The following is a 12,978-nucleotide window of genomic DNA, read 5'->3' as shown; positions in this document are numbered from 1 at the left end:
CAGGACAGATGGTTAAATGTCAGTTGTTAGTTATTAGGGGGAGAGAAGAGGGTATACCGGCCTTACACCTACCCAATGAGTCGTTAACTCGCTCTGGGTGAGAGCCGGTACCGGGCTGCGAACCCTGTACCTACCAGTCTTATGTCCGACGGCTTAACCACGACACCACCGAGGCCGGTTTTTACTATTAAAACATTTTAGTACGTCATCCTCCTATTCAATAGGTGTACTGATATTCCAATGATCAATTATAATCGAACATGATAATCGTAATCGATTGTGTTGGGAAATGATAACCGTAATCGATTGTGTGGGGAAATGATAACCGTAAACGATCGTGTTGGGAAATGATAACCGTAATCGATTGTGTGGGAAATGATAACCGTAATCGATCGTGTTGGGAAATGATAACCGTAATCGATCGTGTTTGGAAATGATAACCGTAATCGATTGTGTGGGAAATGATAACCGTAAACGATCGTGTTGGGAAATGATAACCGTAATCGATTGTGTGGGAAATGATAACCGTAATCGATTGTGTGGGGAAATGATAACCGTAAACGATTGTGTTTGGAAATGATAACCGTAATCGATTGTTTTGGGAAATAATAACCGTAAACGATCGTGTTTGGAAATGATAACTGTAATCGATTATGTGGGGAAATGATAACCGTAATCGATCGTGTTTGGAAATGATAACCGTAATCGATTGTGTGGGAAAATGATAACCGTAAACGATCGTGTTTGGAAATGATAACCGTAATTGATTGTTTTGGGAAATAATAACCGTAAACGATCGTGTTTGGAAATGATAACTGTAATCGATTATGTGGGGAAATGATAACCGTAATCGATCGTGTTTGGAAATGATAACCGTAATCGACTGTGTGGGAAAATTATAACCGTAAACGATCGTGTTTGGAAATGATAACCGTAATCGATTGTTTTGGGAAATAATAACCGTAAACGATCGTGTTTGGAAATGATAACTGTAATCGATTATGTGGGGAAATGATAACCGTAATCGATCGTGTTGGGAAATGATAACCGTAATCGATTCTGCAGTGAAATGATAACCGTAATCGATTGTGTGGTGAAATGATAACCGTAATCGATTGTGTGGTGAAATGATAACCCTAATATATTGTGTGGGGAACTGATAACCGTAATTGTTCCTTTAGTTTATATGATGCAATTAATGTAACTATGTTGGGGTTGGGGTTTGTTTTCATGTGTACACGAAGACAAACTATATTAAATAATTATTAACGGTAAAAGTAGCGATTTGTAGGATTTATGCTGGTCAACATGGCAATATGTGCACATCCTTCTTACGTCTCTATAATTCTAACCGATTTGGGTGTAATCGAAGGTTGATCGATTGGTGCAAACCGATTATAACCAATAATTGATGATTGAATTCCACAATTCCCAACTCTAGGTATACGACAACAACGGATTTCTTATCTCACTTAAAGTATCGCAATTAAATTGTCTGTTAGACATCAAAAGCCGGAGTTTAAAATACTATATATAGTATGCTGAAGTGTTGTCAAATAGACGTTACTTTCCGTACAACACATTTTCACTCATTGGAACACGTACTTCGATTAAAGGCTGAATCGGTTTTGACACTGACCCCAACTCTCAAGATATGCATTTCCCCCTCCCCTCCTCCCAGTTGCAGTCAAGTCCGGACGCTTATGTCTATTCAACACATACCGGTAGGGTGACACGTGTAATTAAGTGGGAGACATCATGATCAATACTGGTAGAGTGCAGTTCAGGTTTTGATTGAAAACATATTTTATTGCATAAACAACAAAAGGATTGGGTATAAGTTTGCCAATTTAATAGACCCTCTCCTATATACCTACAATATGGCGACAATTACATAATTACAATATAATAGTAATATATACATATACATATATGTACATATAAAATTTATATACAAATTTATTTCAAATTGAAGAAAAGAATGTATTATCATAAGCGTACTAGACGAAGGGCGGGGGGGGGGGGAGGGGGGGGGCTCTCAAATTCGGGAAAAATCAATAGCGAAATTGCAGCAAAATGAGCTGGCCAGAACAGTTTTCACCATTTATGTGCATCATTCTATTATAATGCTAATATGAATAAACATTGTAAACATTGTAATTCAGATTCGGACACTTTTGATGAATTCGGACAAAAATAAGCCTGCCCCCTAAAAAATGGGAGCCTATGGGTATTATATACAACATAATTTTGAAAGAAACCAGAGATACACGGAAAGAAGCAAAGAAGTACACGTGCAGCCAAACCATTAGACTCTTTTTAATCAAAACGATGTGTTTGTTTAATAATTGTTTGGACACATTCTTTTTTATTATTATTATTTTTTATTATAGAGATCACTTAAGGTATTTCGTCCATATAAAAGCAAATGTAAATTTATTGGTTGTATATGTAACGAGTTACAAAGAACTTGCATCTGTTGCTCTTATGTTTTACATTGAAAGAAATAGTGAATACTAATTACAGTTCAGTTTAACAAATGGTACACTGTTCTACCTAAATTGCTCCTGTAAATATTTTATTTAATTAACATATATCTGAGTTTTAGTTTCTATATACCGTATTTCCTTTAATAAGCGCCCGGGCGCCAATTTATTTCAAAAAGGTCGCAGACCCTTTCGCTTATTGGAGACCCGGCCTTTATTTTTTCAACAAATTTTATGAAATCAAAGCTAAAAACTACAAACTTACAATTTTATTTATTTTTAAACTTTAATTTCGAACTGTAACAAAACTTTAAACTTTAACGTTTTAAGACAGGAAATAATAAAAAGGGAACCGCCACTTTTAATAAGTTTTTTGTATTTTTTAAAAATTATGCCAGGGAGTAATCAGTTTTCGGGTGTCCTATCTGGCGTTTATTGGAGGTCTGCCGCTTATTATTTTTTTGTAGTGTTACACACCGGCGCTTATTGGGGCCGGAGCTTATTCGATACCCGGCGCTTATTAGAGGAAATACGGTACATGTATTTTTCTTGTTGTTGCTTGATCGTTGTCACTCTGTTTGACCAGGTCACCGACCCGTGCACTGTGCTATCCTGCTCGTGTGACATGTCCACGTGCTCAGTCTGTCGTCACTGTGAAGTGAACCCGCGGACCGGGACGCCATTTTGTGTCGTTGGTGAGTAGTAGGGTCTCCACGATTCCCAAATATTGGACTGGGGTACTCAAGGGTCAAACTCGACCCGGACCCGAGTACCTGAAACAAGATGATAATGAGACTAAGGAATAAAGTGAAACAGCATTATGCATTATGCCAAATCATGCCATGGTATATACCAGGATGACCAGACACACCTCGGATGTGAGAAATAGTTAATATAAACAATCCAATTTAATGACTGATTTCAATTGTAAAAAACGCCGTAGTGTTTAAAAGCTAGGGTCTGTCACTTCAAGAGTGCATGATAACATTGTATCCCCCCTCTCCACAATTTAGTTTCTTGCTTGAATTATAAATTTATTTTCATCTAATAATGTGAAATTTATATCCGAAATAAGTTCTACAAACTCAACATTTTCAAATCTAGTTTGCAAACGAGTAAATGTGTGTGTTGAAGTGTTGTGAATAGTCAAATCTCCTGACAGTTCACTGGGATGGCTTTCTAACAATTACTTTCAAAACATCTGAATTATGATCATTCTGGTTCGTGAAACTTACACTGAAGGTTTTGTACACATTAGGATGAACACGACATCACTAGAGCACATTGATTTATTCATCACCGGCAATTGGATGTCAAACATTTGGTCATTTTAACATAGTCTTAGTGAGGAAACCAAAAAGATAAAGTTTGTTTTTTGTTTAACGACACCACTAGAGTACATTCATCGGCTATTGGATGTCAAACATTTGGTAAATCTGAAACATAGTCTTAGATGGAAAAGTTTTGTGTTGTTTAGCTACACCACTAGAGAACATTGATTTGTTAATCATCGGCTATTGGATGTCAACAGAAAACATGCTATATTGTGTTCATTAGTGCTACTTAGGGATCTTTTATATGCACCATCCCACTGACATATCACATACTACGGCCTTTAATATATCATGCATGGTGCACTGGCTGGAACGAGAAATAGCCCAGTAGTACAAAACCCCAATATCATGAATATTCTCTGGCGTGCACAACAGATAGCATAACCAAGAATATAGAAATATTTTACCAAGGCACCGACATCAAAATGTGGCCGAAAACCGGACGCTGTCGACAGCAAGACAAAAGCCATTGTGCATGGGCGGATCCAGGAAATATTTTTAGGGGGGGACCAAAAAAGAAGGGCACATTGACTCGTCAAAAGGGCACCTTACTACAAGTTTTGATATTTACAATTAATATGAATTCCTACAGTTCTACGTCATAATATACTAGCAATAATGAAGTAAATTGGCGTCACTCGCGTTAGAACCTCAATGGGGCCCCATTGAGACTCAATAACACAGACACATATCTGCAAGCTTGCGCATGTACACGAAAATCTTGATTTCATTTATCTACAATATAATTATTGTTTACTTAAAAAAAAAAAAAATCTACAAACAAAAAGGGCACTTGGACATTTTGAGGGCACTTGAACAATTTTTGGGGGGGACGCGTCCCCCTGGTCCCCCCCCCCCCTTGGATCCGCCCATGTTGTGCCATACCTGGTTTGCAGCCGTGTCCTTGCCATATGTATCCTTCCTTGTCCCATAGCATTGTTTCACTTAAAACATGTAAAACATCCATATTTCTTTGGTAGTTTCGTTTTAAAATGCATTTGCGTTATAACTTCAAACCCAGCAATTAAAAAATGACAGTGCGGAAAACCCCCGTGTCCACGGCATTTCCATACTGTTAACGTACAGTGTATTTCAAAATCTGGATTCAATAGGCAAAATACCTAAAGTTTAAGTTTGTTTTGTTTAACGACACCACAAGAACACATTGATTTATTCACAATCGGCTATTGGGAGTCAAACATTTGTTCAATTATCTCTGGCATACGATCACAAAAAGTACATTTATTTCAATTAATATATATAATGTATTGTATATAGAAAAGTCTTAGTAGCGAGAAATATGTGTAGAAATTTATATTGAAACTCATATTATGGTCCTTGTGAACAGCTTACCAGTGGCGGTAAAACTGAAAGTGACCTAACAGTTGCTTACGGGTTAAGAACTGATTTCATTTCAATTTATTTTCGTACTTATCTTCAATTGATGGTTCAAGCACGCCGTCATCAGGTATCTGGGCTGTCGGGGCAGTGGATTAGTGATATTGCCAACTAATGCTATGGTCATGCTATCAACTGTCACGACGGAGTTGGCCAACTCAACAGTTGTGTCGTAATTTCCCTCTCCCAACTTATGACGGGTGCGCTCAGATAAAGAAGTAGAAGTATACGACGAAACTAGTTGTAAGAGCGCCAAAACTAGCAACCGGACAGCTGTAGAGGTTGAGAGATGACTACAATTTCACATTAAAAGCATTTTTCGCCATAAAATATCAGTGGTTGTATATTAAATGTGTTTAAAACCTAGTTTTTGAGGATATGTAAGAAATAGAATATAACATTCGTGTCCGTAACTCGCTTTCGCTCGTTAGATACGTTGTAACAACTCGTTGTAAGATAAATAGTATCTAACGGCCACTCATGTAGTATTGTCTATTTCTGAAGGTCCTAATGTTTATATTAGGCCAAGCTTCATTTATATTCACTAATCTATGTGGGTTTTGTTCGTATGTACTGAATTAGTGGGTCACCAAATCCAGTTGTGGCCACTTAAAAATATTAAGATGATTAGAAGTACATTGAATATACAGACACCGTCTGATATTTTAAACAAGAAACTATATTCAATATAGTAGTCGTTAAACTATTTTATTAATAGGAAATATCTTACAATAGCAGCAAACTCCGGACAATCTCGTTGATGGTTAGTTGTTCGTGGTAAATGAGAGAGTTAAATTTAAACTTTGTTTTGTTTAACGACCTGCAGTTCTAAGAGAACTCCAGCGCTGTCAAGGGCGGTTTTGGGGGTTAAAAAACGACAGCTGCACTGCCGACGGGGGAGGGGGAGTCACAGCTGGCGGCTCCACTGCCAGGGGTGGCCCCTTCTGCTTTGCTGCACCTCATCCTCGAAGGGTTCAGTACCGACAGGGTCCTTTCCACATCGCTGTCCACTTCGAGGAGAGCTCCTGCGCCATCAGGGTCGGTTCGATGGGAGTGGAGCAAAACCTTCAGCTCTACTGCTGGCGGACAGGGAGGTGCAATGTGGATTCACTACTGGGGGCGGCCCCTTCTGTTTTGTCTACCCCCATGGAGGAAGGATTGAGTACCGATAGGGGCGGTTCGGGGAGACCAAAGCCGACAGCATCTTTGTTAACGGGGGGGGGGGGGGGGGGGGGGGCGGGGGGCGAAAATAAAGGATCAACTTTATAAAGTCTGTTTTTGCCTTACATCTGTGTAGCTCACAACATTACAGTGGCGTAGGAAGGTGCCAAAAGGAGGAGAGGGAGGGGCACACTTTTATATTTACACACTTTTACACTATTATAAAGCAAATATAAAGCAAAATATCTGAAAAGTGTTTCCCACGCCAGTGCATTATATTTGCAATGCTTAAACACCTGCTTTAAACAGTCAGTTAAAACAAAATTATAATAAAAATAAAATCCTGTTGAAACATCTCCACCCCCTCCTTTTACAAACCCCAAGATCCGCGCCTAATAAGAGCAGTAGGCCTATATTATTTTAGATATATCTGCCTGCCTGGAACCCCCGTCTGTCGAGAATGGCGTAGTACACGGCGGAGGAAACTGCCACGTTGGAGTGACGAGAAATTACACATGTAACCCTGGTTACGTCGACCTCTTCAGCGGTCAGGTCGTATGCTCTGAGGACGGCACGTGGAGTGCTGGTGTCTGTATGAAAGGTATATATATATATAAACGGAGGATAATAAACGAGTTACTAGTTATTATCAAATTTATGTCCTGAGTGAAATAATTTTCAGTTGTCACGAGCTTTAGCAAGTGGCAAATGAAAATTATTTCACGAGGGACATACATTTGATAATAACTGGTGCCGAATTTGTTATTCTATTTCTTACCTGAGCAATGTTTTCTCTGAAAGCCTTTATTTTCGACACACATATGCACGTACATGTATAGAAATAATATAAACCACTTTACTCACTGTTCTGAGTATTGCTATAACTTTGTAATTTAATCTCGTTCATAGATAATTTTCAAAAACAAAAGCTCTTTATTCTGGTACAAAATCTATAATGAATTGCATAAAAATTACATTTTGTTATAAATTTAACACCAAAAACAGACAGCCGTAAACGCCAACTCTTTAAACTACATGACGTGTGTTTGCCAAATCGTGATGACGTCATATTTAGTACCGACAAGGTCATTGGTTTGTAAGCCTCAAATCATCCAATAGTATTTTTCGTCAGACCAATGCATGAGAAATTATTATTTTTATTTTCCCCGTTATGAGTATATATATAATACCAAACGAGCTTGCCTGTCATACCATTTTTATGAAATGAGTGAATACTTTTGGTATATGACAAGCTTTTGCTCGTCAGATACCAACACTGTTCACAAGTTTCATAAAATGGTATGACAGGCAAGGTAGTTTAGTATTTTATTTATTACAAACCAACTGCAAACAAGCTGCAACGCAGAAGTAAGCAGATGTCGAGACCTACTGCACGCAATTTTTCTACGAATTGGCAAACACACACAATGGCGTCATGTAGTTTAAAGAGTGAGCAACGAGGCGTCAGCAATGTACATTTTAGATTTTCGCGCGAAACTTGCATTAATTGTCAGTTAATGAGGTGTTTAAATTCAAAATAATTACTGAATTGTTGATCGGATCAGCAAAGATTGAGCTGAGTGAATGGGATTGACCAGGTGTGACCCGACAATTTGTACATATGGTCGTAAAAAGAGTAGGAGTTTGACGACAAACACTTGCCGCAACATCGTTTCGGCTTCGTCTTATCGCAATTTTGATTCATGGCCATATTTTGTAATGGTACACTTTTAAATCACGCTATTTTGTACAAAAACGGTAAGATACGTTAATAATCTTCAACAGCAATTTTGCACTTAATGTTTTCTTGAGGTCATAAAAAGGACGCGTCATGCACCCAGTTTATTTTATTACAGGGAGATGCAAAGTGGCGTCATTCAAATTAAAAAAAAATAAGGCGCCAGTCTGCGCGTGCCAATATTACCCTAGTTCGATATTGAGTAATTGTTATGATATGAGTAATATTTAGAGGATTTGTCACAAGTATTTTTTAATATGGGAAAATATCAACCAAGCCTCGACAAATACCTATTAACTAGACGAGGTTGATATTTTATATATTAAAAAACTCGAGTAGCGAATTCTATTTATCCTATAACACTTCTTAAATAGCATTTCAATTAAATGTTTAGTAAATCACAGTACTAAAGTCGCCACCATCGGTAATATGACGTCATCACGATTAGCACAAATTAGTTTGACGTCACGCATTTTAACTAAATCTTTGAAAACGTTGCGCTCTGGTACACAGGTCTTGTTGGCTTGTAAGCAAATGACCCATCCACAGCAACACATTACCTAGAGACCTTGCAAATTTGCATACCATTTATTAACCGGGTTAACACAAACATTATCACATGGGATTATGACATGGATAAATTATACAGTGTATAAGTAGCATTGCAATCATATTATTTTTAAAAAGAAGAACAAAGGTGTGTGATAGTTCTTTGACAGAACACAAGCATAGGGTGTTTTTTTGGGGGTCGAAACCTCTCCCTCATCAAATAACTTTTCTTTTTTAATACATTTTCTGGATGGAGCATGTCTCGTTCCCCTTATGAATATCGCTTGCCACAGTCTAGCACCGCCCCGCCCCCTTCACCTGCTACAACTACTACAAACACGCATGTAACTGAAGCGCAAAATAAACAATATATATATATTCTTAAAAAAAGAGTAGGGGAACTCTAATAAGAATTTACAATTGCCAAAATTGTAAGGTATATTAGTTGTGGGGAATGGTTATATGATAATAGTGAATTAATTGGGCAAACATTACAACTGGTAGTTCAGTATTACAGTAGGTTTTATGACCACCAAAAAGCTTGAAGGACGATTGGGGTCAGAAGTGAATTTTAAAAGTCGCAAATTCAACCAATAAATATTACTAAAAACAAAACAATAACAACTGTATGATCAACAGAATGAAAAAGATTCACAGAAATAATGTTCCACAGTAATTAATGGACCTTCCTGGAAATTGTCAAAATGGAGAATGACACCCCACGCACGTGTACGGGGCAACTGCGTGTTGCATGTGCAGACTATGGAATGTGTTTCGGTGTGTTGATAAACAGATCTGAACGTTCTTTACCAGGATGTCTGTGGTCAAAACGTATGTTTTAATATTTCAGGTTCTCCTACTTTGTTTGAAGAGTATATATATATATAACTATATAAATGTATATATATTTTTAAAACAACTTAGAACACATAAATGAACAGAACTATAGTAATCGAATTCTAGCAAAAAAAAACCCACACAGGTCAATCAACAAATGTTTTTGTTGATGACAAAGATACAAATATTAATGTAGATGTTTTTTTTATTCACAAACAGTGCATGGTTTGTTTCTCAAACTTTTAACTTTGACATTTTATATTAAAATATAATACATAATATATTTCTGTTTGTACCAAAACAGACATCGCGTGTGTAAATCAAGTGTAGCCCATGAGTCAGTTTTGTTGCCCTACCCCCATTTCCACGACAGCTATATAGTTCTATCGAAGTGCTTAAGGGGTGATCATACAAATAACATTGTGAAATATTTATTAAACCAGTTAGGGTGACAAAACGTGGCAGATAGGGAGTTAACAGATTTGATAATTCATATATGTTAACAATATTGAGTGTTAGGGTCTCACGTAACACTTTTTCTGTAACGTTACAAGACACAATTTGCACAATTTTATTTTTCAGCAGACATTTCACATAAACAACCACAAATATTCTTTTTGAAGGATTTTATTGCACCAGCTAATATTTACATCATATATGTGAAGTTTTCTTGGAAATGTTTCTGCGTAACGACCTTTTTAATAACCCTCACCCTTTTCCTCAAAATCAATATTTCAAAGGAATTGTTAACAGGATAACTAAATAAAAACATTATAAAATACTTATTAAGATGTTCATAGCAAAACTAAGGATAGATGAAGCTGACGGGATATAAATCTGAGAAATAGAAGCAATAGTGTCATCATTTGACGGTTAGGGTCTCGCATAATACTGGTTTTGACGTTAGGTAATGCCATTTTTGCCATTTTACAACAGTAATTGTAGTTGAAGTTTAGGTTTACACCTTTTACGGGTCTGTATTGTACCTGAATGTTTGTTGGACTCCCACGCATTATTTATATTTTCCACATATAAAGTATTTGTGAAGCTATTTGCTGATGAAGTTATTAACATGAGCGTTCACATGTTTTTTTTTAAATATTTGAATTCACATTTTTATTATTTTCTAATATGAACCTAGTAAAGTTCTTTGTCAACTTGAAATACACTTTGATGACATATTTATTGTTACCCACAGGACCTGGTGGTAATAAAGATTATTGTTTAAAATCACACCGTTATACAAGACTGTGTCGAAACAATAAATCATCTGGAAAAGCATACATTCCCTTGATATATATATATAAAAAAAACTATGATAAAGATGGATGCACAATTTGCAGATATCAAAATTCTGTGCTACATTTCTATCACAGTCTTCATTTACATGATTGTAACACTCTTCAAATACGAACATTATAAGTCTACAGGGTGCTATATAGAGTCTTCTTCTGGTTCTATTTCCAGATTATGTCGACGGCACTTGGTGTCACTGGGTATACTTTACATTACAGTCTGGTTAATAGTATGTTGCGTATATTTAATCAAATATCAAATACCCCTTCATAGTTTCACTTGGTGTCTTTCGAGTCAAAACATAACCATATCCTGGCAGTCTCTAATCCAGAACTGAAAAAGTGGGAGAAGGGACTTCTTCCTTTCAAGAAGAAAGGGAAGAAGTGTGATAAAAATGGGCGAAGAGAACATTCGTAATGTATCGTCATGTTCCGCATTCATTCGGAAAGGCTTCGAATTGGACACTCAGTTCCAATGCCTGGGTGCATTGGCAGTATAACCCCAAGCGTATGTAGTAGCTCTACAAGCATTTTCATCGTCAATACAATTTCAACGATACGATGCCAGATTTAGGACCACATTGGTGAGAACAATGGGACTACAAGGTTCTCATGGCATGTCAAGTACAACATATAGTATTTGAGCTGAAGGTAACTTACTTGCATCCCTTAATTACAGCATGTATTGCATGCAATAAAATGCATCAGTCAACTTCCACTTGTAAACACTGGATAGTATACAGTCGTGGATATTATTTTGATAGCTGTTATTAAAACACTTTGCCTTAGAGTATATTTGTGTATACTGCCTTCATTATGTGACTAGGAAAGTAATTAAATTGGTTTCATTGGTGACCCGACTCCACGAGGTTCTCAACTGTTTTACAATATAATATATGATGCTATGATACTCGGTTGCCCTTGTTAAGAATCTTCTTTAAATAATGATCTTTCACTGATCTTAGTGAAAGTCCCATGATATATTGTTGTTAGGAAATAGGAGTAGGGATATAATACAAATGTATGTGAAATCCTGCATGAAAACTTTATTTATCAGATGTAAATAATAACGAGATGTCCAAATGAGCTTCTGTTGTAATTAGAAACTTTAAGGGTAATATCTGAGGTGCTGAGCCTAACCTTTATGTCAAATTTCTACTGAAAACTATAACTGTGTGAATTATAATTTATAACCTTACAGAAAAAGTGTTATATGAGACTCTAATTCTCAAAGGATTTCAGTATTGGTAACATATCTGAATTCTCCAATCCATTAATTCCCAATACTCCAAGTTTATATTCTTAAATGCCCTGACAAATATTTTACAATACTTTTAATATAGTCACCTTTAGCAATTCTGTAAAAATATAAATGTCATGGAAATGGGTGTAGGGTCACACACCGGGTAGATACACACAGAACGCTGTCAGTCCTGCAATGCTATCATACGTTTTCAATCCCTAGGGATGTAGGCCTTGACAAATACCACTATGAGCATTCGCCCGACCAGATGGTACAGACCGACCCCTCTGGCTCATGGACTAGTGGTCTCAAACAATTATATTTGACGTTCTATCTTTTAAAAGTGGACAAATGTGGCCTTGCTCTGAACAAACCGGCAACTCAGAGTTCTACCGGGAGAGACGCAGCAAGAGCAGTTGATGGGGACACAAACACAAACGTTGCTGCCGGGTCCTGCTCATCAACGTCGTTTGGCGTGGACACTAAATGGTGGTTTGTTGACCTACAGACCGTGCACGTGGTCACCAGTGTGTTTCTTACCAACAGCGACGACATTTGCGGTAAACATCTTCGTTGTCTTATAAATTATTTTTCTTATTGTCTTCTTCGTTTTCTTTGATACACGCTCGACTTTGACGGGTTGAGTTGTGAAAAGATGTTGTTCGTGCAATAAGTATGGGATGACGGTATGTAGCGCATCATAACTAAGTCTCCACGACCTACCTTTTACGGATTACTTCACATTAAAGCAAGTCCTTGTCCTGGCCATATCTTCCTTATTAATTCATATAAGATCATCACACCTTGCAAAGCGAAAACAACTTGGGATGGCGGTGGCACGTAAAAATGGCCTACTTTTCATGGTTCTTGAAATTACACCTTCTATTGTAAGATCACCCATATAATATCGTCTCGGTATGTATTATGGCGAAGTATG

At 37.1% G+C, this 12,978-nt stretch overlaps 1 protein-coding gene and 1 long non-coding RNA gene across 3 annotated transcripts in view; one reads left to right on the top strand and one right to left on the bottom strand.

Moving 5' to 3' along the window:
• Positions 1–12,978, top strand: part of LOC121377674 — a 33,603-nt gene that overhangs the window by 5,388 nt on the left and 15,237 nt on the right. Inside the window, exons 3-5 of one of the 2 annotated variants that reach the window (XM_041505751.1) lie at positions 3,073–3,181; positions 6,804–6,980; positions 12,386–12,601. In XM_041505751.1, the coding sequence (XP_041361685.1) occupies positions 3,073–3,181; positions 6,804–6,980; positions 12,386–12,601 (502 nt within the window). The remainder of the gene's footprint in view (positions 1–3,072; positions 3,182–6,803; positions 6,981–12,385; positions 12,602–12,978) is intronic. The other variant, XM_041505752.1, reaches the window with a different exon arrangement.
• On the bottom strand, positions 2,304–7,281 carry LOC121377675. Its single transcript, XR_005958644.1, has 2 exons — positions 7,158–7,281; positions 2,304–3,259 (listed from the first exon to the last, which is right to left on the bottom strand). It is a non-coding gene; the product is annotated as an uncharacterized LOC121377675 (long non-coding RNA).

This window comes from Gigantopelta aegis, chromosome 7 (genome assembly GCF_016097555.1).
Source record: "Gigantopelta aegis isolate Gae_Host chromosome 7, Gae_host_genome, whole genome shotgun sequence".
Classification (NCBI taxonomy): Eukaryota; Metazoa; Mollusca; class Gastropoda; order Neomphalida; family Peltospiridae; genus Gigantopelta; species Gigantopelta aegis.
The sequence above is the reverse complement of the archived record's forward strand: the minus strand, read 5'-3'. Positions and strand labels throughout refer to the sequence as shown.